The sequence below is a fragment of the Brienomyrus brachyistius genome, chromosome 23, assembly GCF_023856365.1.
Source record: "Brienomyrus brachyistius isolate T26 chromosome 23, BBRACH_0.4, whole genome shotgun sequence".
NCBI classification, from domain to species: Eukaryota; Metazoa; Chordata; class Actinopteri; order Osteoglossiformes; family Mormyridae; genus Brienomyrus; species Brienomyrus brachyistius.
This window is the reverse complement of record NC_064555.1, coordinates 1,699,305-1,721,824: the sequence shown is the minus strand read 5'-3', so window position 1 is coordinate 1,721,824 and position 22,520 is coordinate 1,699,305. Positions and strand designations below refer to the sequence as shown.

At 44.3% G+C, this 22,520-nt stretch overlaps 2 protein-coding genes across 5 annotated transcripts; one reads left to right on the top strand and one right to left on the bottom strand.

Moving 5' to 3' along the window:
- The first annotated feature begins 1,880 nt into the window (after positions 1-1,880).
- On the top strand, positions 1,881-16,415 carry kat2b (K(lysine) acetyltransferase 2B). Of its 2 annotated transcripts, none has more exons than XM_048992867.1 (18): positions 1,881-2,405; positions 3,863-3,989; positions 4,082-4,227; positions 5,102-5,191; positions 5,307-5,488; positions 6,400-6,591; positions 6,843-6,946; positions 8,727-8,846; positions 8,999-9,132; positions 9,462-9,670; positions 9,863-9,989; positions 11,450-11,560; positions 11,893-12,036; positions 12,335-12,449; positions 13,211-13,241; positions 13,658-13,721; positions 14,381-14,465; positions 15,228-16,415. In XM_048992867.1, the coding sequence occupies exons 1-18, from the start codon at positions 2,205-2,207 to the stop codon at positions 15,419-15,421; spliced, it is 2,376 nt and encodes a 791-aa protein (XP_048848824.1). In that variant the 5' UTR covers positions 1,881-2,204; the 3' UTR covers positions 15,422-16,415. The 2 variants fall into 2 exon arrangements, with proteins under 2 accessions (XP_048848824.1, XP_048848823.1); XM_048992866.1 differs by having other exon boundaries at positions 1,882-2,405; positions 8,996-9,132.
- On the bottom strand, positions 16,404-22,172 carry sgo1 (shugoshin 1). 3 transcript variants are annotated; one of them, XM_048992869.1, is made up of 10 exons: positions 22,035-22,172; positions 21,601-21,755; positions 21,278-21,474; positions 20,936-20,991; positions 20,704-20,762; positions 19,411-20,295; positions 19,186-19,323; positions 18,513-18,671; positions 17,648-17,831; positions 16,404-17,296 (listed from the first exon to the last, which is right to left on the bottom strand). In XM_048992869.1, exons 2-10 carry the CDS (start codon positions 21,743-21,745, stop codon positions 17,161-17,163), a joined length of 1,959 nt encoding a protein of 652 aa, XP_048848826.1. In that variant the 5' UTR covers positions 21,746-21,755; positions 22,035-22,172; the 3' UTR covers positions 16,404-17,160. The 3 variants fall into 3 exon arrangements, with proteins under 3 accessions (XP_048848826.1, XP_048848825.1, XP_048848828.1); XM_048992868.1 differs by lacking the exon at positions 22,035-22,172 and adding an exon at positions 21,972-22,027; XM_048992871.1 differs by lacking the exon at positions 22,035-22,172 and adding an exon at positions 21,972-22,027 and having other exon boundaries at positions 17,648-17,765.
- Positions 22,173-22,520: the final 348 nt, after the last annotated feature.

Below are 22,520 nucleotides of genomic sequence, written 5' to 3'. Positions count from 1 at the left end.
CCACTTGCATGAAGCTGATACTGGTTATAGTGTGTTTTTCCTTTTTTTATACCACATGCAGGTCAATGCCCATATGAAATGAAATGGGAGCCCTGGTTTTTGAAAGTGACAGGGAATCTGAGGATATATAAATGCTTCCATCCATCTCCCACCTTCGTCAGGGTCGTTGGAATGTCCTGTTTATGATTATTATCTATTTTTAAATAGCTTTCTATATTGCAGGGGTGTTCTTGCAGATTGCTGCCACCAGGGGCTTTGCAGCCTTAATGTGCTCCAATGATGGCTGAATTTTTTTAATGTTTTTTTTGCTGGATGCATTTGTGGGTCCACAGCAGCTCCCACGCTGCCTCCTGTCACCGAATCCCAGCTGCGTGGTCCTCCTCAAGCCCATCGTACTCTGCTGCTAGCTTTTCCCATCTCCAGCCTGAGTTCTGTTGGTAACATTCAGCCCCACACTCTGCTCACCTGAAGTTCGTGTTTATTGGGATACAGAAATGTAGTGGTGGCTCATAGCTGTAAATTCAGGTGACACAGTGGTCCAGAGATGCCTGGGATGGTACCCTGACCGTAGTCTCACCTGGTGATTGTGAGAACAGGATTTCTTGAAATGAACTGGACACATTTCATATCTAAAGTAGTAAATGAGACACTATGTTTATCTTGTCATTCATGCCAGTGGTTTTAGAGGTTTGTCTTCACTGTAGCCTAGGCTAAGTAAACATTTGTTATAAAATTTTGCACACTTACACTGTAGCGTCTTTGGAGGTGTAATGTGATCTAATAAGCTGACACTTTTACACTTGAGTTGTCACCAATGCAGTGCACCATGGTCTATATACTTAGCCGAAGACCACTTCCATACTGTTTTTGCTGGAGTGTGGATAAAGTGCATGTCAAGTGCACTGCACTTGGTTTATCTGAGGAATGGGGCACCCTTGAATACTTGTGATAAGTGATTGGACATACACGCCAAGTCTGGCAGCTTGCAGTTGTGGACCGAGTGGGAGAAATGGGGAACCGGTGTGTCCCTGCAGCTGTGGGAAGGGACAAGCCCAAGACGGATAAGTGAAAGCGTAGTACTAAGCCCGATCGGCGCAGATCAAGACTTCCAGGGAATTCTTTCACTTCTTATTAATACAGAGTTATATCACATCTGAAAAACTCTGAGATGGGGTCAAAACAAACCAAAAAAAATAATGCATTAAATATTTGTTGCTTTAAGAAATGACCCAGCCCAGCTGGTCACGTACATTTTCACCTTGGCATTTTCATTAATTTGTTAGTATACGGTGTTTGTCAGTTTATAAACGGAGGAAAGAAACCCAGCAGTATCTGCACAGAGCCCACTGCAACCGGTCATTAGTTCTAATGTGTTTAGTTTGGAAACTGACGTTGTATGCAGTAAAATAAGATGCTATGGCAGTAATGTGTTAGGCATTATTGACCAAACAGTAAAAAGAGGCAATTCGTGTGTCACAGCACTACACATTTAAAAAATTGAGCATATAATATACTGTAAATGTGTACCCATAACTCTGTAACAAATTATTCGTGGGAAAAACCTTCAACCTTTGGTAATATGCTGAAAAATGCAAGCGGCACCACATGTCAACCCCGGTTATTTTGTGGCTGCGGATGAAAAGGGCGATCTTCCACTTTAGTTGTAAATCTTTTTTTTCGGTACAACAAACTGGCTTTTACGTGTAGTGGACAAAAAAAATTTGGAGGGGGACATGGACTTTCCCTAAAATATAACACTTACAGCATGCGTTATTGTAAACAAAATGCCACAATCCCACTGTACATTACGTTTTCTGGTGCAAAACCTAGTTGCGTTTAATAATAATTAAAACTATGAGTGTAGTTGACTAATTACAGGGCAGAGTGGAGTTTGTTCCGTGTTGCCAGCATTTGCTTGAAAACAAACCTACTTGGCTTTTCAGATTTTGCTAGTGCGGCACGATGCCACCGTTTAACGGATCGCATTTGACCTTGAAATTCTTTCCACAAATGGTTGCATTTTTGTGACCCCTTTGAATCATAGCGCAATATCCATTTTGTCTTCCCCTAGTGGAGGAACGATAGGCTTACAATGACACATAAAAAACAAGGATGAGCGCCATGTCTGATCCCACAGTTGAGGAATAGAGAGGGGCTTCTGGCGCTTGCGACTCGGGATTCCTTTTTGGGGGTCGCTTTCCAGGATGTCCGAGAGCACCGGCACGCAGCAGGGCTCTCCGGCAGTAGGAGCGGCGGGTTCGACTCCTGCGGCTCCCGGAGCTGGAGGAACGGAGTGCTCCGGTGCAACTGCTGGATCTGATAGTATTGCCGTGAAAAAGGCGCAGCTCTGCTCCTCTCCGCGTCCGAAGAAACTAGAGAAACTCGGCGTGTACTCCTCCTGCAAGGTAAGATCTAATCAATTTTCCAGGCTCGAGTGAAGGTCCGCGTAAGTAGCGAGCCCCATACTCCGCGAATACTCCGGGTTTGACACATAACTAGCTTGGAGGCTCATCAAATAATCTACAAGGTGTCAAGATAAAATAATTTCATGACAAGATGCCACACTTGGTCCGCTTTTTGCAGTTATCGAAAATGCAGTGGTCGAGAAAGTGTGTAACTACGCAGCTAATGTTATAAAACAAGGTTTATACATTATGCAATTGATAGTGTCAAGGGGGAGGAGTGGACGTAAACACACACTTGGCTGGGAGTCAAGCGTGGAGCTTGACTGTGCATGATTGCAGCTCTCGGGGTTAAGCGATCGCCGCCGCGGCTGGTGTCGCCGGATGAAATGTCACAGCAGCGTAATGTTTCATTTGCACGACCCGTCGTGCGGCATAAAGGCGTATATAGCGGCGCGCTCTTTCCACCGTCCGAATGCGCCGTCTTTGTTTTGACAGGGTGACAGCTGCGGGAGGGGGTGGGTGGGGGGGGCGCTCAGGGGGCGGAGTTTGTTTTTGTTCTTCAACGCACGTTCTGCCTACGGCTGGAGACGGAAAGCAGCGCGCCAGCAGCGCGCGGGCCGCCCGCGAGAGGCCGGAGGTCCCTCGTGCTGCCAGGCACGGCCATCTTCTCCGCCTTCGTCAGCAGAAACGAAACCAAACTTTTGCCACAGTTTCGTGTTTTATTCCCGCATTCAGTTATGTGCCCGCGCTTACGTGAAATGTCATATATCGGCAGCTGGCATTTTCAACGTTTGGCATTCACCAATTACCATATTTGTAAACAAATTGTTGACAACATGAGGTGGTTGTCGACATGAGAAAAAAAACATATCCATAAACATTTTAAATATACATACAAATTTAAAAATGACAAAACTGACAGTTAGAGGTCACATAACAGAACTGTGTAACCATCACCAGTAAACATCTATGAAAAGTCATAGAGAATACCATATTCTGAAAAATACTTTTGAGGATTTTTTCTAGGTTTCTCCTCAAACTCGGTTTGAGAATTTCCTGCTTGCTGGATACGTCTGTGTTGGTTATTATTTCAAGGAGGCAAAAGTCGTCCACAGCCTCTTTGCCAGCGGTACTCAATTATTTTTCCTTAAGGTTCTCATTCAATTAGCCCTGCAAAGTCACGGTAGAATGCTCCCTATACCATTTGTTGGGGTGCAGGGGATGGTGCCCCTCTGTAGATCTCACCCACCGGGGGTGGTTCTACGAGCTGGATGGTAGGATTAGACATGTGTCCGTCTGCCTTCAGCAGTGACACTAACTGTACCTTCTGCAGTCATAACGGGTTGTGGGGTCGGCTGAGTGTCGCCCTTTAAGAAACGGTCGTGCGATCTTGGGATGCTCATATAGGGCTCTAGCTGATTACACACAGCCTCCATTGTGTATTATGTGTCTTCCAGGCCGAGGGAGCATGCAAATGCAATGGCTGGAAGAGCCAGAATCCCCCACCGACACCTCCGAGCACAGACCAGCAGTCTGCAGCCGTGAACCTGACTGAGCCTTGCCGCAGCTGTACTCATGCACTAGGTGAGGCGGGGGGCTGGCAGGGGACACACTGTAAACGCCTGTCTTTGGCTGATATCTCGCGCCTCTTCCTGATCCTGCCGCTTGCCTGACAGCTGACCATGTGACTCACTTGGAGAACGTGTCAGAGGAGGAGATGAACAGGCTGCTGGGGATCGTCCTGGATGTGGAGTACCTCTACACCTGTGTGCACAGGGAGGAAGATCCGGACACTAAACAAGTGTACTTCTCTCTCTTCAAAGTAGGTTGGGCTGGGCATCATCTGATTTGTTTATCTATGCTTGTATTCATGGTCACTCGTGACCATGTGACACTATACAGTATGTGATGGAGGATCCTGACAAGATAGATATTTTAACTTTTTCTTACTATAGAAAAAGAAAGAAAAGCTTGCTTTTTAAAACCTGATGAAGATTCCAAAGTACATTCCTGGGTGGTGTTCCTAAACACTTATTTAACTTTAGATTTTAGAAATGGTAATACACACAGGTCAAGAGCTAGGATTTTCCGAATAGTGAAAATGAATAGTGAAAATAAATAGCTAATACAGCCATTCTCCAGCTTACGATGGGGTTACGATAAACTTATCGTAAGCCGAAAATGTATTTTAATACAGTACAACTAACCTGACAAATATCATAGCATAGTCTAGCTTATAAACATGCTTAGAATGCTTACATTAGACTACATTTGGGCAAACGCATTAACACAAAGCCTATTTTAAAATGAAGTGTTGAATATCTCATGTAATTTATTGAATAATGTGCTGAAAGTGAAAAACATTTACACGTCATACAGTCGAAATATTGTATCACGACCCACTGTAACCTACGGAATGTCTGTATTTCTCAAAATTTGTGTGTACTTGGCAGCAGGGATAGCATTACAAATTTTGGGCCCCATGAAAGCATATCATATTGGTCCCCAACCCCAGACCAGTCCAGTTATGTTCCATCCTAGCTTTCGCAACCTTAATGGCGCCCCCTGCCTTTCAGGTGGTATTAGTACCGGGAACATCATCGTTTTTCATGCTGGGCTTTGCAGTGTTCTGACCATTCGCAGTGAAATAACCAGTGACCTACCAATTCTGCCTGTTATGTTTCTCCCTTCCACAGCTCCTGAGAAAGTGCATTTTACAGATGGGTAAGCCAGTGGTGAAAGGAGCCTTGGAGAGCCCGCCTTTCGAAAAGCCCAGCATTGAACAGGCAAGTGCTTTGAGATCAGTACTCGTCTCCTTTTTACTGGGCTTATGTCATGTGAAGGATATGGCGGTGTGTCTTTAGTAACCCTCTGTTTCGTTATCGTCGTCTTTGCTGACAGGGGGTAAATAACTTTGTTCAGTACAAGTTCAGCCACCTCCCCAGCAAGGAGAGGCAGACCATCGTAGAACTGGCAAAGATGTTCCTCAACCAGATCAACTACCTACCGCTAGAGTCGCCGTCTCAGAGGAGACAGCGGCCGCCAGGCGACGACGCCGCCGGGTACAAGGTCAACTACACCAGGTCAGTGGCCGCTGGGTGACGATGAGGCATCGATGTACCGTCAGATTTGTCGGATTTTGCTTCAGATCTTACCAAAACTGTTGAAAAGGAACATTTTTGTTTTCTTTGCATGAAGATAAGTAAAAAAAAAAAAAATCTTTAAAAATGTTATTTTCGCAGGTACATTAAAATGTATTTATTTACTGGATACTTTTTGTCCAAAGCAAGTGGGGGGAAACGATGTTTTATTATGGTGTAACAGGAAAAAAAAAAAAAAATATATATATATAAATATTACGATAATATTTTTAATGATTTTTAATTATAATATTACTACTGAAAATATATGCTAGTAGACAGAAAAGTACGGAAATAAAGAAAAAGGTTGATTAAAAGCAGAAATTAAGACTTTAGAATGAAATTGGCAGTGTTCTTTGCAGGACAGAATGTAGCCAAGTTTGACAGGATTGCTTTTGGCGTCCACTGGTGCTGGTTCTCAGTGTAAGATATAACTGAGGTATCCCAGGTAACGGGCAGCAGGTCATGACATGAGGGAAAAGGCACTCAGCAATGGCTGTTACTGCCAGTCTATAGTGGGTGAGCGGTACATGGTAGCGGGTTTAGTGAGAACAAGTAGGGCAGAGCACAAAGGTGATGCCCTTTATTTGTGGCCCCCAAGTTGACCTCCTCAGACACCAGCTTATCCCGTGCTGGAAGTGTCCCACACCATGCCTGCTGCCACATTTCTGGCATTGAGGCTCGTTGTGTGGCACTAAGGGATAAACAGACGTGTTGAGATCTGCCCAGACGTCCCAGAGCTGGTTCCCACGCCCCGGTATTTTTACTTGCATTTTTGATAATAACGGGGCTGGCTGCTCATTGCAGCAGAGCTGATGACATGGTCTGCCTGCATGTTCTCGGCGACCTCGCAGGTGGCTGTGCTACTGCAAAGTGCCGCAGTTCTGCGACAGCCTGCCGCGGTACGAGACGACGCAGGTGTTCGGCCGGACGCTGCTGCGCTCCGTGTTCACGGCGATGCGAAAGCAGCTGCTGGAGCAGGCGCGGCAGGAGAAGGACAAGCTGCCCCCGGAGAAGCGCACACTCATCCTCACGCATTTCCCCAAGTAGGCTCCGCCCTCTCAAGTGTTCTGCCTCAATAAGGCCCTGCCCCAAATAAAGACTCCTCCCACCACAGACTCCCACCCCTTCATCTTTCTCATTGTGAAGGTCACGCCTGCTGTCTAAACCCTGTTGTCTCCTGCGTTGCTTTCTTTCACACTTCCTCTAGAGCTTGATCGTATCAATCAGCATCACCAGGACACGTGTGGCATTGTCACATTTTCCACCTGATCGCTTTACATGTGAACTTATGCAGGTTCCTGTCCATGCTAGAAGAAGAGGTGTACAGCCACAACTCCCCCATCTGGAGCGAGGAGTTTCTCGAGGGGACGTCAGGTAGTCAGGTGCCCGTTCACACAGGTAAGCTGGCCAGCCAGCTGACCCCTATAAATGGGTGGATAGTGTCAGTCCCTTCCACACAAACCCTCTGTGAGGCTCAGTGGGAAACACTGAGCCGCTGTGCTGCCTCCGTCGATCTAATACGCAGCGGGAGCTGTTTTCCTGCACAGCAGTTTTATCCAGAACAACCTACATAAACTGCAATGTCATGTGTATGCTTAGAATTTTAGAAGTAGCAGTAGTGCTTGATTGATCCTGAGGGAAATTCCAAAAGTGACATCACCGTACATGTACGAAAGACACAAGACACAATACTGTACAAAGGACACAATACGATACTAAATTGCAATGTGCAAAAATCAGGTGTGCGACATTTAAATGCAATGCTCTAAAGGGCCGGTGACTGAGAGGGGAGAGGGGTCAGGTGGGATACTTATTGTAGCATTTGATGGCCGCTGGGAGAATATTATGCTTTATGCTTTTATGCTGGGAGAATTTTATGCTTTCCAAATCCAGGCCTTGTTTTAAGTTCTCCCAGGTAGTCAGTTTAATAATTACTGATCCTGATTGGCCAGAGGCTTCACACCTGGCTCACAGGTAAAGGAAGGCTGGAAAATCAGCAGGGCTTGGACCACGAATTGCATAGTCCTGCTTTTCATGTTTTACGGAAGCAATTCAGGTCAAGTACCTTGCTCAAGGACTATTGACCTGCAGTTTATTTAACCAGGAAGGTCCTTTGAGATTAGAATTATCTGAACAACGTCGCAAGCAGCTCTGTGCACGCTTGATCCAGTAAGAAAATAAAATCAGTGATGCACAACCGAACTGTGCCCAGAACGCACAGCAAGGACATACGTTTTTAATAGTCGCATATGGCAATTTCTGTATTGTATGTAATGGAGTTACACTCATTCCCGTAACTACAGCTGACCATGCGTCCGTAGTTGCTGTGTTTCTGGTGCTCTTCAGTCTCTGGAAACATTCATACTGTGAGTGACCTTTTAGCATAACTGTGAACCGCTAATGTCAACCTGAGTGGGGTGTAAATCTTTAAGATAAGAGGGTAATTTACCTTTAACAGCATCACATACAGGCGCTGCCTGCAAATAGTTAATGACTTCCGCAACAGTTATTATGTTTTCATTCTGAATTTTTAATGAACTATAATGAAGCATAATAAACAGTTATTAAGACCCTGTAAAACGGAGGCGACAGCATGCATATTTAATCGCTGTCGTTGTAATAACAAAGAACACATTTGTTTTGCCTTAAAGGAAAAACATGATTTACATCTAAAGCCAGTTCTGGCTAGATAATCTCAAGTAAATTATTAATACGAACTCTTTTGTAATCAGGTTATATTTAAATATTTGCAAGATGCTGTTCCTAATTCATTTGCACATTTGTAAAAATGTATAGAATTAACTGTTTGTTGACAGTGACTCAGATTTGTACATCGGTTGTAATTCACTAATGAAATAATACATTTGTTTTAACCTATTAAGGTCAAACTGTAGCTGATTGATATATCTGAACCTTTTGAACAGAAACTCACAGTGAGAAAGAGCATCATTCATATATATATATATATATATATATATATATATATATATATATATATATATATATATATATATATATATATATATATAATATATGGCGGATGAATAAAACAGGACCCAAGACTGTTCCGTGCAGAACCCCAGCAGTAAAAACAAGATTCATTTATAACTGTTACATGCTTTCTGATTAGTAGTTTCTTAAGAATGGTATAGTCATGTTTCTTCTCAATTTCTGTCAGTGATCAGCGCACCTCCCAGACCACTTCCCTATAGCACAAGCCCACTGACTGTGGATCATCTGAACTGCGGGAGTGTCAGTCCAGTCCGCAAACCCGTGCAATTTCTTGAGCCCAGCCGAGGTACTGTAGATTTGTTTCAAGCTTTTCATAGGGACCGTAATGTGTTCGGGACTCTCAGTGTTTTTCTTCAGTCAAACGGGACATTATGGTACGATTATTGAATTGGTCATTGTGGTCTTGTGTTTCACTGTTGCCATGCCACTCTGCAGCAGGAGAGAAACGGAAGCCGGCAGATTCCCTCATGCACGAGGAGGCCAAGAGGCCGAAAGTGATGGGTGACATTCCGCTTGACCTGATTAATGAGGTCATGTCTACCATCACAGACCCTTCCATGCTTGGACCGGAGGTAGGTAGTACAAATGTTACAAATATAAATAAATAGCAGATGGTGGTGTGTGCTTAATTACCCTGTGTGTCATTAAACCTGACCTAGTGATTAACTTTAATGGATTAGGTAGGTAAACTAAAAGATAGCAAGTAAAAAGCAATGATTAACCAGCTCGGAGATTACTATGAGGAAAGCAGAAGACATGCATTTATCAGAGTGTCAGTGTCTTTGTTTCATCTTTGTGTATGTGTGCCTTTTCCTTGCCTGTTTCTTAGCCCTACTGTGTGTGTCTAACAACGCATGGCCGTGGTCTGACGTATAACATGAGCCCTCTATTCCCCCCCCAGACCAGTTTGCTGTCGGCCCACTCGGCACGAGACGAGGCTGCCCGGCTTGAGGAGCGCCGCGGTGTGATCGAGTTCCACGTCATTGGGAACTCGCTCAACCAGAAGCCCAACAAGAAGGTCATGATGTGGCTGGTGGGCTTACAGAACGTCTTCTCCCACCAGCTGCCCCGCATGCCCAAAGAGTACATCACCAGGCTGGTGTTCGACCCGTAAGTCTCTCGTCTATAGAAACCAATTTTCTGTTGTTTCACAGCAATGCAAGGACATACTGCAAAGGCTATCTGTTTTGTTATAGAAAGTAGACAAGCAAAATGGGTATAGGTTAGCATATTGCTTAAGGACTGAAAGTTGATTTCTGTTTATATAATACTGTTAGGGATAAACATTTCCTCTCTTGACAGGAAACACAAGACGCTATCGCTCATCAAAGATGGCAGAGTGATTGGGGGCATCTGCTTCCGGATGTTTCCGTCCCAGGGGTTTACTGAGATTGTCTTCTGCGCGGTCACCTCCAACGAACAGGTCAAGGTAGGGGGACATCTTAAGGCCCGTTCCCCACTGATGTACTGTAGCATCTTGCAAGCACTCATGCATATAGTTCAGAGGAGCACGTTTTTCAGGGATTAATGTGGAGTGAAGGATGTGAGACCTGCCCTTGCCCAAGTAATCGAAGAAGTTAACCGTCCTACATAGCACCACTGGGATTTAAGCCAGCAATCTTCTGATTATATCTTAGTATCTCAGCTATCATTCTCCCTGCCAGCTTTCAGTGAATGAGTGTGTCATGAATCCGGGCAGGTATGGTGCGAGGACGAGGCATCATGCAGGCAGGGAACAGAAATGGACGACAAATGGGGAAGGGACACGGAGTGGAAGAACAGGAACTCACCCCGACATAATGAATGAATGTTACAATTATATAGCTCTTTTCAAGACACCCAAAGCGTTTTAAAGAACCAATGGGGAGCCACTTCAACAACCTCCACTGTGTAGCCCCCCACCCGGATGATGCGACAGCAGCCATTCTGCACCAGTACGCTCACCACACAGTAGCAAAGGTGGTGAAAGGGGGCGGGAGAGAATTCACCAGTTAGATATAGGGGGTAATTAGGAAACTAGACTTGAAAGGGAGCAATTTTATGTAGAGGTCATGTGATCTCCAGCCCCAATGTGGAGGTTACCAGTATTCTGCAGCCAGACCCACGCCCCCTGCCGGTCACACCAGCACCTCGTCCAGCAGCAACCCAACTTTCCTAGTTGGTCTCCCATCCAAGCACTGGCCAGGCCCAGACCTGCCTACCTTCAGATGGATTACCTGGTCTGAACTGCAGCTGGTATGGCAGCTTTGGTTGAAGGCGAATCTAAAACCCGCAGGCGAGCAGCCAATAGGAGTGGCTTATTCTCTTGCTATATTGCTATTATTAAGCCTGTTGCGTAATATAGCAGGACTCTCCCTGTTTTTGTCAGAGCCTGATGTCCCACATGTCTACAGAGACTCTTCAACCCTTTTCTGTACATGTAGTGTGTACTTACAATAATATTTGTGTTTAGTGATTTATTACCTGCGTGCTTTGTACTCTGTCTTGGACAAAACCATCTACTAAATAAATAGCTGCAAATACATGCCTGTAAATCAGAATCAAAAGGATCTTTATTGGCCAAGTATGTTTAACATGTGGAATTTGTCTTGGGTGTGGTCTGGTATAACACAAAAGCACCACATGCAAGACAATTCAAGACAATGCACAAGTATGTACACATGAATTTTACACATGCTTTTAATGCCAGGCTGTCTACCTGCAATCGGCAGCAGTGGTGACGTTCAGAATAGTCCACAATGTTAAAAATATTTTTGTTATAATATTTGTAATAAAATGTGCCCTAATCTTTTTAGCGGAGCGGATTTTCTGTCTTCACTTGTCGGATGTGCTTTAAAAAACTAAGTTGTTGCACGATTTGCAGAGACGTTGTTTCTTTGTCTCCTGCAGGGTTACGGGACTCATCTGATGAACCACCTGAAGGAATATCACATCAAACACGAGATCCTCAGTTTCCTCACCTACGCAGACGAGTATGCCATCGGCTACTTCAAGAAGCAGGTTAGGGTTGGGCCAGCCTCGTACTTTAATACTGTGGTACGGCAGTGCAGTTCAGCATACGCATTCGTTCTCATAGAGCCTTGTGGGGCACATATTATCAGCAGATATGTAACTGGAATTTTATTATTTATAGGGTTCTGGCACATTAATATTTATGACAAGTGATTTATGCTAATATATGAGATACATGACATGAAAGCAAATGTATTAAAATCTGTTATTGGCAGAGTTGTAATTTAATGAAACATGAAAAAGGTGATGGTGTAAATGATATGTAGAATGAATGAAAGCTCTAATTGTACGTTTCCTGCATGCAATCATACCTTCCCCAGGGCTTCTCTAAAGACATCAAAGTGCCCAAAGCAAAGTTTGTGGGCTATATCAAGGACTACGAGGGAGCCACACTGATGGGGTGTGAGCTGAACCCCAGCATCCCTTACACGGAGTTCTCCGTCATCATCAAGAAGCAGAAGGAGGTATTGTGAAAGGGGGGGGGGGCTTTGGACCAGAGTGAGGTCCAGGTCTTGGGTTCTCTTTGAATATGAATTTCCACTGTCCAAGGAAGCACTTTCCCAGAGTTAAATGTTTACTTAGGGAAAATGATTGTATGTGCCCTGTGCATAAATAAGACCTTGTAATCAAAGCTTTGGGTTGGTGCCCTTAGGGGGGTGAAAAATCATAGCAGGGCAAAGGATGACTTCTGTAGCACTGTAGTTGTTAGCCTCTTGTGCTAGGCTCGCCATTTCGCCAATCCTTTTAATCCATCTTCTGCAGATCATCAAGAAGCTGATTGAGCGCAAGCAGGCACAGATCCGAAAGGTGTACCCTGGGCTTTCCTGTTTTAAGGAAGGCGTCCGGCAGATTCCGATAGAGAGCATTCCTGGAATACGTAAGGCTTCTTAAGTGACACTCCATCACACTTGTGTGCTTGGTCATCCAAGTACCAGGACATCTTGTCATGTCATGTCACATCACACCACATAATTGGCCATGTGGCCCTTTTCAGCCATAGCTGAACCAGAGCAGTACATGCAACCTCAGGGTGCATCGTGATGTACTTACAGTTCATGATCATAATGCATGTGGCTATAACTAGATTTTGCAGACTTTTATTTTGAAATATAAAGTGAAGGGGTGCAGTAGAGATTGGTTATATGTAAAATCGAAGGTGGTAATTTCAGGTCAAGAAAGTAAAAATCCGGACCAAGATTTTCTTTCAACCAACCAGCTTACTACTCTGTAAGTGTGACTCTTTAAACTCTGTTGGTCTGGATTTTTACTTTCTGGACCTGAAATGTCCACCTTTGCATATAATATATCTCCATATAAGTTTTGCTGATTCTGAGAGTAGTCATGGTGGTGTGACTTCAGCTCTGAGGTCATGTAATAAAGTTAGTTTTAAATGACCCTGTACTTCTGTTGGGTGTTCGGGTTCCCATGACTGAAGGGCAGAGACTTAGAATACTGCAATGGGATGAACCCCCTCCCCAGATTAAGGTTTGCCTTGTATTTAGTGTCATGAACATTCACACTGGCTCAAGCTGAACTCCGCTGGCAGTATGGTGTGGATTTATGGTGGGGGGGGGGGGGGAATCTAGCGGAATGCCGAGCGTGTAGCGGGGGTGCCGACTCAGTGTGGTCTCTTCGCAGGTGAAACCGGCTGGAAGCCCACAGAGAAAGGGTGAGCCTGTCCTTTGACCGATTGCTGGGATTCAGCAGCTGCCGCTTATCAAGCCTCATACACGGATCACACACAGGAGCACTGTGTCACACAGGCCGATATGAAAAACGCAGCATGTCATTACAGCGCAATGTAGTATCCAGAGGTGGGGATTTCCGGTCCAGAGAGTACAGATCCAGACCAGGATTTTGTTTCAACCAACCAGCTCAGCACTCTGTGACTCTTTATACTCAACTGGTTGGCTGAAACAAAATCCTGGTCTGGATTTGTACTCTCTGGACCTGAAATCCCCACCTCAGGTATTATTTTAATATTTAATTCTTCATTAAAGTGAATGATGCATTTGTCACAGTAGGACTTATTATAGCTGAAGTTAATGTCAGTTTTTAACATTTTAATGCTGCTTCTTCATACAGAAAGGAAGTGAAGGACCCAGATCAACTATATGGCACTTTGAAGAACATTCTGCAGCATGTGAAGGTTAGGAGAAGATGGACACTGACGGACGGCCAGGCGTGTGGGATGGGCCGCAGTGCTAACACACGACAGACAGACGGGGAACAGACAGACTGACAGACAGATAGATTTACAGCTATGAGGCAGTTGGACACACCGGCCCATTTTCTATTATAAATCACGTTGCTCATGAAGCATCAGGATGATAAAACGAAACGCTGTCACTCATTGGCGGGATTTGTCAGTAAGAGACTTTAATTGGCCGTCGGGATTCTTAGCTGTGATGTTTTGCTGGGCCGTTTGCATACACAACATGCGATACATTGGTACACGCTCTTAGACAGAAAACTTTATGGGTAATGCATGTACCCTTATGTCATGTATCTTATAAGCCCATCAAGTACCAGAGCTGTCAGTCAGCCTCACAGCCGACTGGACCTTTTCTAGGCAGCCAGTCATTATTGTTTGAATAATTACACCGACTCAACCTTTTCATTTGTTCTTCCATTATAATTATACGTTTTTATTGCTTATTATTTCTGCATTTTTCCCTGCAGTGCCATGGTGTTATGAGAATTACCAGGTTAAATTTGATTAACATGACTGGTTAAAGGTTTCTGACGGATGCGACAAACAAAGAAATTAACTCGTCGCACCACGTAACTTTATTTTTTTTTGAACAGAACCACCAAAATGCTTGGCCTTTCATGGAACCGGTGAAGAAAACAGAGGCTCCAGGGTACTACCAGGTCATCCGCTTCCCCATGGGTATGTACAGAACAAGCGAGTGGTACTCAGTCACTTCATCGGTACTCAGATTAATGGTTGCCAGCTGTTCTGTGGCTTCTTACTTTCTCTTTTAAAACATGATCCTAATTATGGAGGATGAAAGTGACTAAAATAAAAAACAAAAAAAATCTCTGGCATCAATAAATTAATAAATGGTAGCAATCATTTTTTTTAAATCTGCTGTTAGACAAAACGTCAACATGATATAGTTTGGCAGCATATTCGTCTGTAAAACCGCAGTAAGTACACCAATAACAATATTATTTTAGCTTTCATACCAAAACCAAAAGTATGCAAGGAAGAAATGGTTATTGAAAGCTGAGGTTAATAGATCACAGAGGCGTAAAGATATAGATTAAAAAATATACATCCCCGTTTGTCCCAGTATTTACCCTAAACACTTAAAGAGCTGTAACTAAACATATTTCCTTTGCCACAAAAAACTAAAAGTTTGAAAAATATTTATATGAAAGTATAATGATTTGTGTGCTTAAACTACTGAAGACTGAGGCTTGACAGGCTTGTAGGAAACTACTACACTTCACAGCAGCGAAACAGATTTCTGCTCTTGCATTTTGTTGTGACGGCTGTTTTCTTTTGTTTTTAATTAACTAGGTTGTTTGTGTTGTACTGCACTTCAACTGTGGCAGCTCAGGCCAGCATGTGCAGTATCAGTGGCTCAAAAATACTCAGTCAGATTGAGTGTGAGCCAGACCCATGACCTCACCTTTCTCTGCCCAGACCTGAAGACCATGAGTGAGCGCCTGAGGAGCAGATACTACACAACCAAGAAGCTGTTCATGGCAGACATGCAGCGCATCTTCACCAACTGCCGCGAGTACAACCCCCCGGAGAGCGAATACTACAAGTGCGCCAACCTTCTGGAGAAGTTCTTCTACAACAAGATTAAAGAGGCAGGCCTGATTGAGAAGTAACGGACCAGGGATCCCTGGTAATCCCCAGTAACCAACCACCCCCCCCCCCAGTGTTTTCTTGTAGCATCCTGGGAATCAAGGTCGCTGATCCACTGGGAAGGTAGGAGATTTAAGGTGCATAATTTTCCCTCCGTTAACTCAGGAAAACATGATAAGCAGAAAATTTTAAGACAAAATTTAAATCACTGATGTGGATGAGGACACTAGACCCAACTCTTCTGGATCTATAAATAGCCTTGGTACATTTATCAAGAAATAAGACTGTCCACAGTAATCCAGACACGGGAGTTGAGGTTTCTATAGTGTAATGTGAGTGCATGGCTTTATGGGGATTGTGTATGGCGTTTCGCTGTCCCTCAGTGTGTACAGGTCAAAGGTCGCAGGTGTGCGTGTGCGAGTTTGTGTATCTGAGGGTCCCACCTGCCAAAAATGAAAAGATGTATTTTTCATTACACCTGGTTGGATTGTCAACTGTGTTCTGTTCAAACTCGATTTTCGGTTCTGTTTTCAGTCAACAAGTGGAAATTACTTTTTGAGACTCACAACCGTTTTTCACTAAAGGCATCGCCAGTGTGTTGGGCAGAAAGCATTTATTTATCGCGACAGCAAATATGCAACCGGCGTGAAAGAGCGTTTCTTAACCATGCGCCATGAGAATGAATAATGATGCACGCTTACTGCTAATTTATGTAGAGTATGATTACTGTCCAATGTGATGTAATTTTCAAGGGTTATCAGTGCAACGTTGAAGAAAAGGTCTTAATTTATTGTCTTAAGGTCTATGCCGCAGATAACTATTGATACCTTTGTTTATGAAAGATTGTGCAATAACAAGTAGTTTCGTTGTTTTGTATGTTTGTATTTTTAAATATTTAGAAAGATCTGGATTTTTGTAACGTGAGAAAAAAAATATTTTAAGACCTTTCTACATTTGCTTTTAAAAAGATATAGCATATTTTATAGAATGATTAAAATAGTGAAATGCATTGGAAAAGACTGTGTACTGGTTTTAATTCATGTCAGGATATTATACAGCTCACACATTGCTGACAGCATAACATACTTTTCTAAATGTAAAAGCTAAAACTTCACCCAGAATGCCAAAATTGTCTTTTAAAGAAAATTTAAATAGAATTTGTGTGAAGACTACATAAGATAGTATGGTAAAATTTCTTTAATAAAAAAAAAAAAACTCAGAAATAACTCGGTTAAAAACAGGAATTAAAAAAAGGACTGATCATTTAAGAACCGAAGTAAAACATGACTATGAATCAATTTCTGCTACCTAGTTACGGCTAACTTAAAATAGGATTTAAAAATATTTAATAAGCGGCATTGGTTTGGCGCAGAACTTAACCAAACACTCCTGAACCCAAAAAGGGCTCGAGGTCTCGTGCAGCAAGGCGCCACATGACCCAGTCAGCACTGCAGAATTTGGATTTTACCAAACACAAATCACTGTGCATATAGTGCTTCATTACAATGACAGACATACCAGATACACTAAAAGGCGTGTTTAAGAATGGTCATTGTAACAAGGTTCTTATACAGCCGGCTCCAGTCCAGAAAGGGATCTTAATGGGTTTCTGGGGCCATGGAAGGATGGAGTCCACTGCCGACTATAAGCCAAGAACGGTGGACTGAAGAAGCGAATGGAACCACACTTCAGAAGAACGGTGGCCACAGAGGAGGGAGTGAGATTACTGCAAAAGTCTCAGAACTCCAAGTCCGCTTTCCATTCAACGACAACCAACAAAGGATTCGTTGTACTTCTCCAGTTTCGGTTGCTTCTTCAGCGACCTCCTGGACTTCTGCTTGAATATGGGCGAGCACAGGAACTTGGTGTCCGTAAACCGGTCTCCTCGGCGAAGCTTCCTGCGAAGGAACAGGAAGCAGACGGGTGGATGAGCAGGCCGCCGCAGAAATCATGCCAGAAGGCAAGCGGGCGAGAAGCATTTAAAGGGAGATATGAACGTTTTGCACAGCAATGGAAGAAAAAAAAAAAAAAAACTGCCGAAGTATTTATATATTAGGGTCAAGCGTTTGAGATTAGCATTCTAAATGATTACAGTTTTGATAAACTGCAGACATTTGCCAACTCGAAACATTCCATCCATTGTGGACATTAAAGGAGGTTACCATCAATGAGTAACTGGAATGGAAATTGCTTGGAATTCCTATAGCCACAGTCAATGAATGCTGTGTGTATGGGGGGGCGGTACTCACACACTGAGCGTGGGCTCCTTGTAGTCCACGGTGATGGTGCAGCGACGCTTACGGGCCAGCACAGGGGTGGAGTCTGTGCTGGAGGGGCGTGGCCTACCAACTGAGGACTTTCGGAAGGCTGCAGAAGAGAGATTTGTCACGTCACATGGAGTCGTCCTGCAGCTGGCCCGGACCCACAGCCTGCCTGCGTGGGATATGGTGATGGGCTCCCGGTTATGAAGGGACAAATGTCAGACAGTGATGGCTGCCGGTTGCGTTAGACAATGAAAGGTTCATGTTCTATACTGTCCTACAAAAGCAAACCGGTAACTGCGTTGATACAAACTTAACAAAAAAGGGCTTCGAAGTTTTTGCTATAAATGCACATATATTAAGATATTTCCTCAAATAAATGGTATTATTTTTACCAATTAATGGTAAAAAGAGCATGAGACCAGAGTTCAGTCATAACTCAATCTTGATAAAATACCCAGTTAGTGTTTCGTCTTTGTACAGCAGTTAAGGTCTAATCGCATTCTGCTGATACACGATTTCGTGAAAATGCGCTACACAGCAAACGAATGCGATTATTTCAAAATACACCCGGTACAGAGATGTCAAATGAAGAGTGCAACAATCTAAAATAACAAAAATGAGTTATATTGGTATTGCGAGTGTGAGGTAGGGGTGGGAACCCCGATTGATGGAGAGACGCTGTTGTTTTTGGGATGGTCTCCCAGCCAGCCAGTAACAGTGGACCCCCAAGACTTCCGCGGATAACCAGAGCTTTATTATTGGCTGATTGAGACGTCAATCCCTCACCGGCTCTCCATGGATCAGGTCCCCCTCCCCTGGTGAGAGGTATCCAGCCCCAAAGTGACCTTACTTTTTCTGATCTTCTTCTGCATCGTCTCTGGGATATAGTTCTCGCGGCCCGGGGGGGCATTAGCCTGGGCGGTGAACGTGCGGAGGGCACCGTCTTCACGAAGAACAGCCTCCCGTACGGCTGGCACATCGGGGATCAGAGCCGCCGCGTTCTGCTCACCTGTGCGTGCCGACAGGCCAGAAAATACTCAGTGCTGCAGCCAATTTTAATAGGGATTTAGTAAAGGAAAGCAGAACTCCTACATAAGGGGAGGTTCGGGTGAATTGCTGAAGCAAGATAAGAGCTTTAATGACCAACACAGATTTGGCTGTTGATTTGAAGACTGTCTATTACGAGTTCATCATGGTCATGCATAAACTCACACGCTTTCTCAAGAATAAATAATAGCCAAGTCATTCAGGAGAGCTGATTGAAACAGACCAAGCACGTAAATCAGAGCAATGTGACTGCACTGAGGTGAATTCCACAGACGTTCTGTTAAACAGCATGACTGTTTCCTGAATAATGGTCTTATTCAGAGATCCTAATAGTCTGTGTTGTTTTCATCGGATGCATTGTGAACACGGCGCTTTCTCGCCGAATTTTCATTGTGTTGAGTATGGCAGCGTTGCGATGCATTCATGGGAGAACATAGGAGACGTCCGTTCCTTCCACCCCCCACGCCAGGTCTTACCGGAGAGGTTGTCCTCTACCTGCTCCGCAGGCTGAAGACCTGGAGTTTGGAAGGACACCTCCATGGGGTCAAATGCAGGAACAGCTTTTACATCACAGGGTACAGCTTGGAAAATTCTTTGTTTTTCCCTTTTCCGAGCTGGAAAACAACCAACACCAGGATCAGGCAAAAGATTCTAAAGAGAACAAGTGTTCTTGTACACCTTCTGGTTATTTGGAAACTTACCCTGAGCCTGGGGCTGGGTTGGTGAGACGTTCTCCTTCCCTAGTGCCCTCACCAGCAGAGCAGACCTCCTCTTGGACCTGGCTCTCCGCGGCGGACTCTGGGCTCTGTCCCTCCCAGCCCCGGCAGGATGCCTGGTCCTTTTGCGTGGCATGTACAAGCTGTCGTCCTGATCCTCACATGAGCTAGACTCCGAGTCCGAGGTGTCCCAAGAAGCTGGGGGGACTGGAGCCGGGCCGGGGAGTTTGGAAGGCACCCCATCTTCCTCCGGCACAGTGGTGCCCAGCCGGATGGGCGTCTCTGGGCCGTCCTCATCTGTGGCTTTAACTGCAGCCCTGAAGGGTGTCACGTGTACACTCTCCTCACAGTCAAAGTCAAAAGTGTCATTTCCACCCAGGGACACATTAAGCTTCTCGGCAGGGGTTGGCTTCCTCCTCGTGTTGGACCGATCCCGGCTCCTGGACCGGGCCCTGGATTTGCTGCTCTCCCAGGGCTTCTTCAGTGGCACTCGGTCCGGTTTCCGCCCTCTCTCCGGCCTGTTTTTGGGCCCCGCCTGCTGCTTCTTCTGTGCATCCTGGCGAGCCCGGGTGGGGGCCTTGGGTGTAGATTGCTCAGCTGCCCTCACCTCCATGGAGAAAGTGTCCAGGTCCTCCACAGGCACCTGTGGGGCTGCAGACTCTGCCGGCTTCTCGTCCAAATGCGCATTCCCATTCTCTTTCAGCACAGGAGAATCCGACGACACCGGAATGTTTCGCTCATGCAGCGACCGCCTTCGAGCGGAACTTCTCCTGATCTCGGGCCGCCGTCGCCGTGACGTCACAGTCCTCGGCAACATGGCCTGGTCACTACAAGCAGTACCGACGAGACTGCCTGGATGGGGAGATGCATCTAAAGGAAAAAACCACAAATACAGATACAGATCTGAAAAAATGAGACCCCTCTTTCTTATTATTTTGAAATCCTGGTTTAATCCTGGTTCTGCTGGCAGAAGGCTACACTGCAGGATGCTTGAAGTTTCTAAGACAGCAGTATTTTTTTTTTACCAGCAGTCTCAATTTTTACCAGAGCTTTATATGCATGCATGATCTAATTGACAAGTGTGCGGCTCAACGGATTAGGACAAACAGGAGGTTACCGGTTCAAATCCCACAGTTGGCAGAGTGATTTCACCATCGGGCCCTAAACCCCAGCGTGACCATCCATTCTCAAAAATGTAAGTCACTTCAGATAAAAGCATCTGCTAAATAAAATAAATGCAAAAGGACTTCTGTCTCTATACTTTCATGGAGGACATACCTTTCGGCAAAGGCTCCCGTGGGTCTGTTGGCTCTTTGCCGTCACAATTCAGAGTATCCCTGGCAAATACAAAAATTGTGTTTTATGAACCTTTGTACTAACAGACACAGGATATTCATGCTTTATCTTGCAAACCAAAAAGGTTCTAATACTTAAAGCAAAGCAAAGCGTACAAATGAGTGGAAGAGGGGGACAATGTACAGACTGTCTCCATGTCTTTCCATTATCTTACCTGGCTAGGGAATGGAGAGAGGGAGGATGACCCAGAGAGACCTCTGCGGTTAAATTCTACAATGGAGAGAGAAGCATGTCAGTGCATTTTGTGTTTAAACGGGAACTGCTTGTGCCAAAATCACTATATTTTGAGACATGATTAATTCTTATTGTAGTCCAGCATAGTACTAAAATAAACAATCTACAATGTTTCTCACGTTGGATATAATGAAAACAACTCTGATTGTAAATCAGACTGAAGAGCTAACATCAGACTTAATGTCATTTCAGTCCTGCGGAAGATTCGATTCTAAACCTGATGCTTGTTAATTTACATGGAGGGGTCTGAGGTAAAACTCACCCGCGCATTGGTTAGAGCTTCATAGTCTTTCAGCTTCTTCTTCATTAGCAGGATGTGGAGCATCAATGCCTGTTGTTCCTTCTTCATCTGCAAGATTATCACTTGGGCCTGTCGCACCTTCTCCTTCTCTGCCTGGAGTGCCAAAGCCAGAGCTTTGTTGTTGGATTGGACGTTTTTTAGTATAGTTTGGTTGTTACCTGAAAAAATATTGAATAACTATTAACCCATCCATAAAATTAAAGTAAAACCCATATCATATACACAAAATCAATACAAATGAAAACTATCCAAATAGAACTTAGGCGTTAAAATGTTGTTCTCACTGGCGATTTTATTTTTCATTTTGGACACGCCCCTGCTGGCTGCACACGCGATGGACAGTCGCGTGTTCCTTTTTTCTTTCATCTTTCCTTTAATGTTCTGCAGACTTTCCTGGTAGGACTTCTTGTTGACCCGCTCCCTCGCCATGGTGGTGTACCTAAAGACAGCGACTGTCAGTTTCACTCGGCTTAACACCAAACCATCACACCAGATCATAACTTGAACTAACGACCATAAACATAAAGACGGTATTTTCCTGAATAACCATTCTGAATTTTCTCTACCGAGCAATAAATACAGCGATCTTTCATGTCGCATCCAAATAAGCAGAAAAGTGCTCTAAAACGCTCCGTTTTATTACCACGTCACTTACATCCATCCACTTAAGACAAGCTCACAACCTCAAGCCCAAACACCACTCAAAACACTACATTACCTTTTGTTTATCTGCAATCTCGTAGACGTTTAATAGTGAAGAAACCATGGACAACCATAGCCCTCTACACACAGCACTTCCGCACGTTAATTTTCGAATTCTGCGCTGCGGGCGCTGATTGGTTGACGTATGTCCAAGATGACATCACATCCGTCGATTAAATGACGCTAAATTCTGGTGCGCAGGAGGGGAAAGAGTATTTAGTCTGTCAAGTCACTTCAGGTTTTATGCATTGTGCTTCTGGGTACTAAAATACGTGTTAACATTTAATTATATGTATATTCAATAGATGTTAGTGGAATGTTGTAATGTAAGGTTGCGGTATGAATAAAATGGAAAGTTTTTTTTAAGAAGATGTTCATTATTTTATGCGTCAAAGTGACAAAACAGTCATGCTAAGGTGTTTGTCAGAATGGTAGATGTTTTAAGAGTACCAAAAATCAAGCATGAACTATCAGGGAAACTGTCCCAAATCGCCTTTCATAT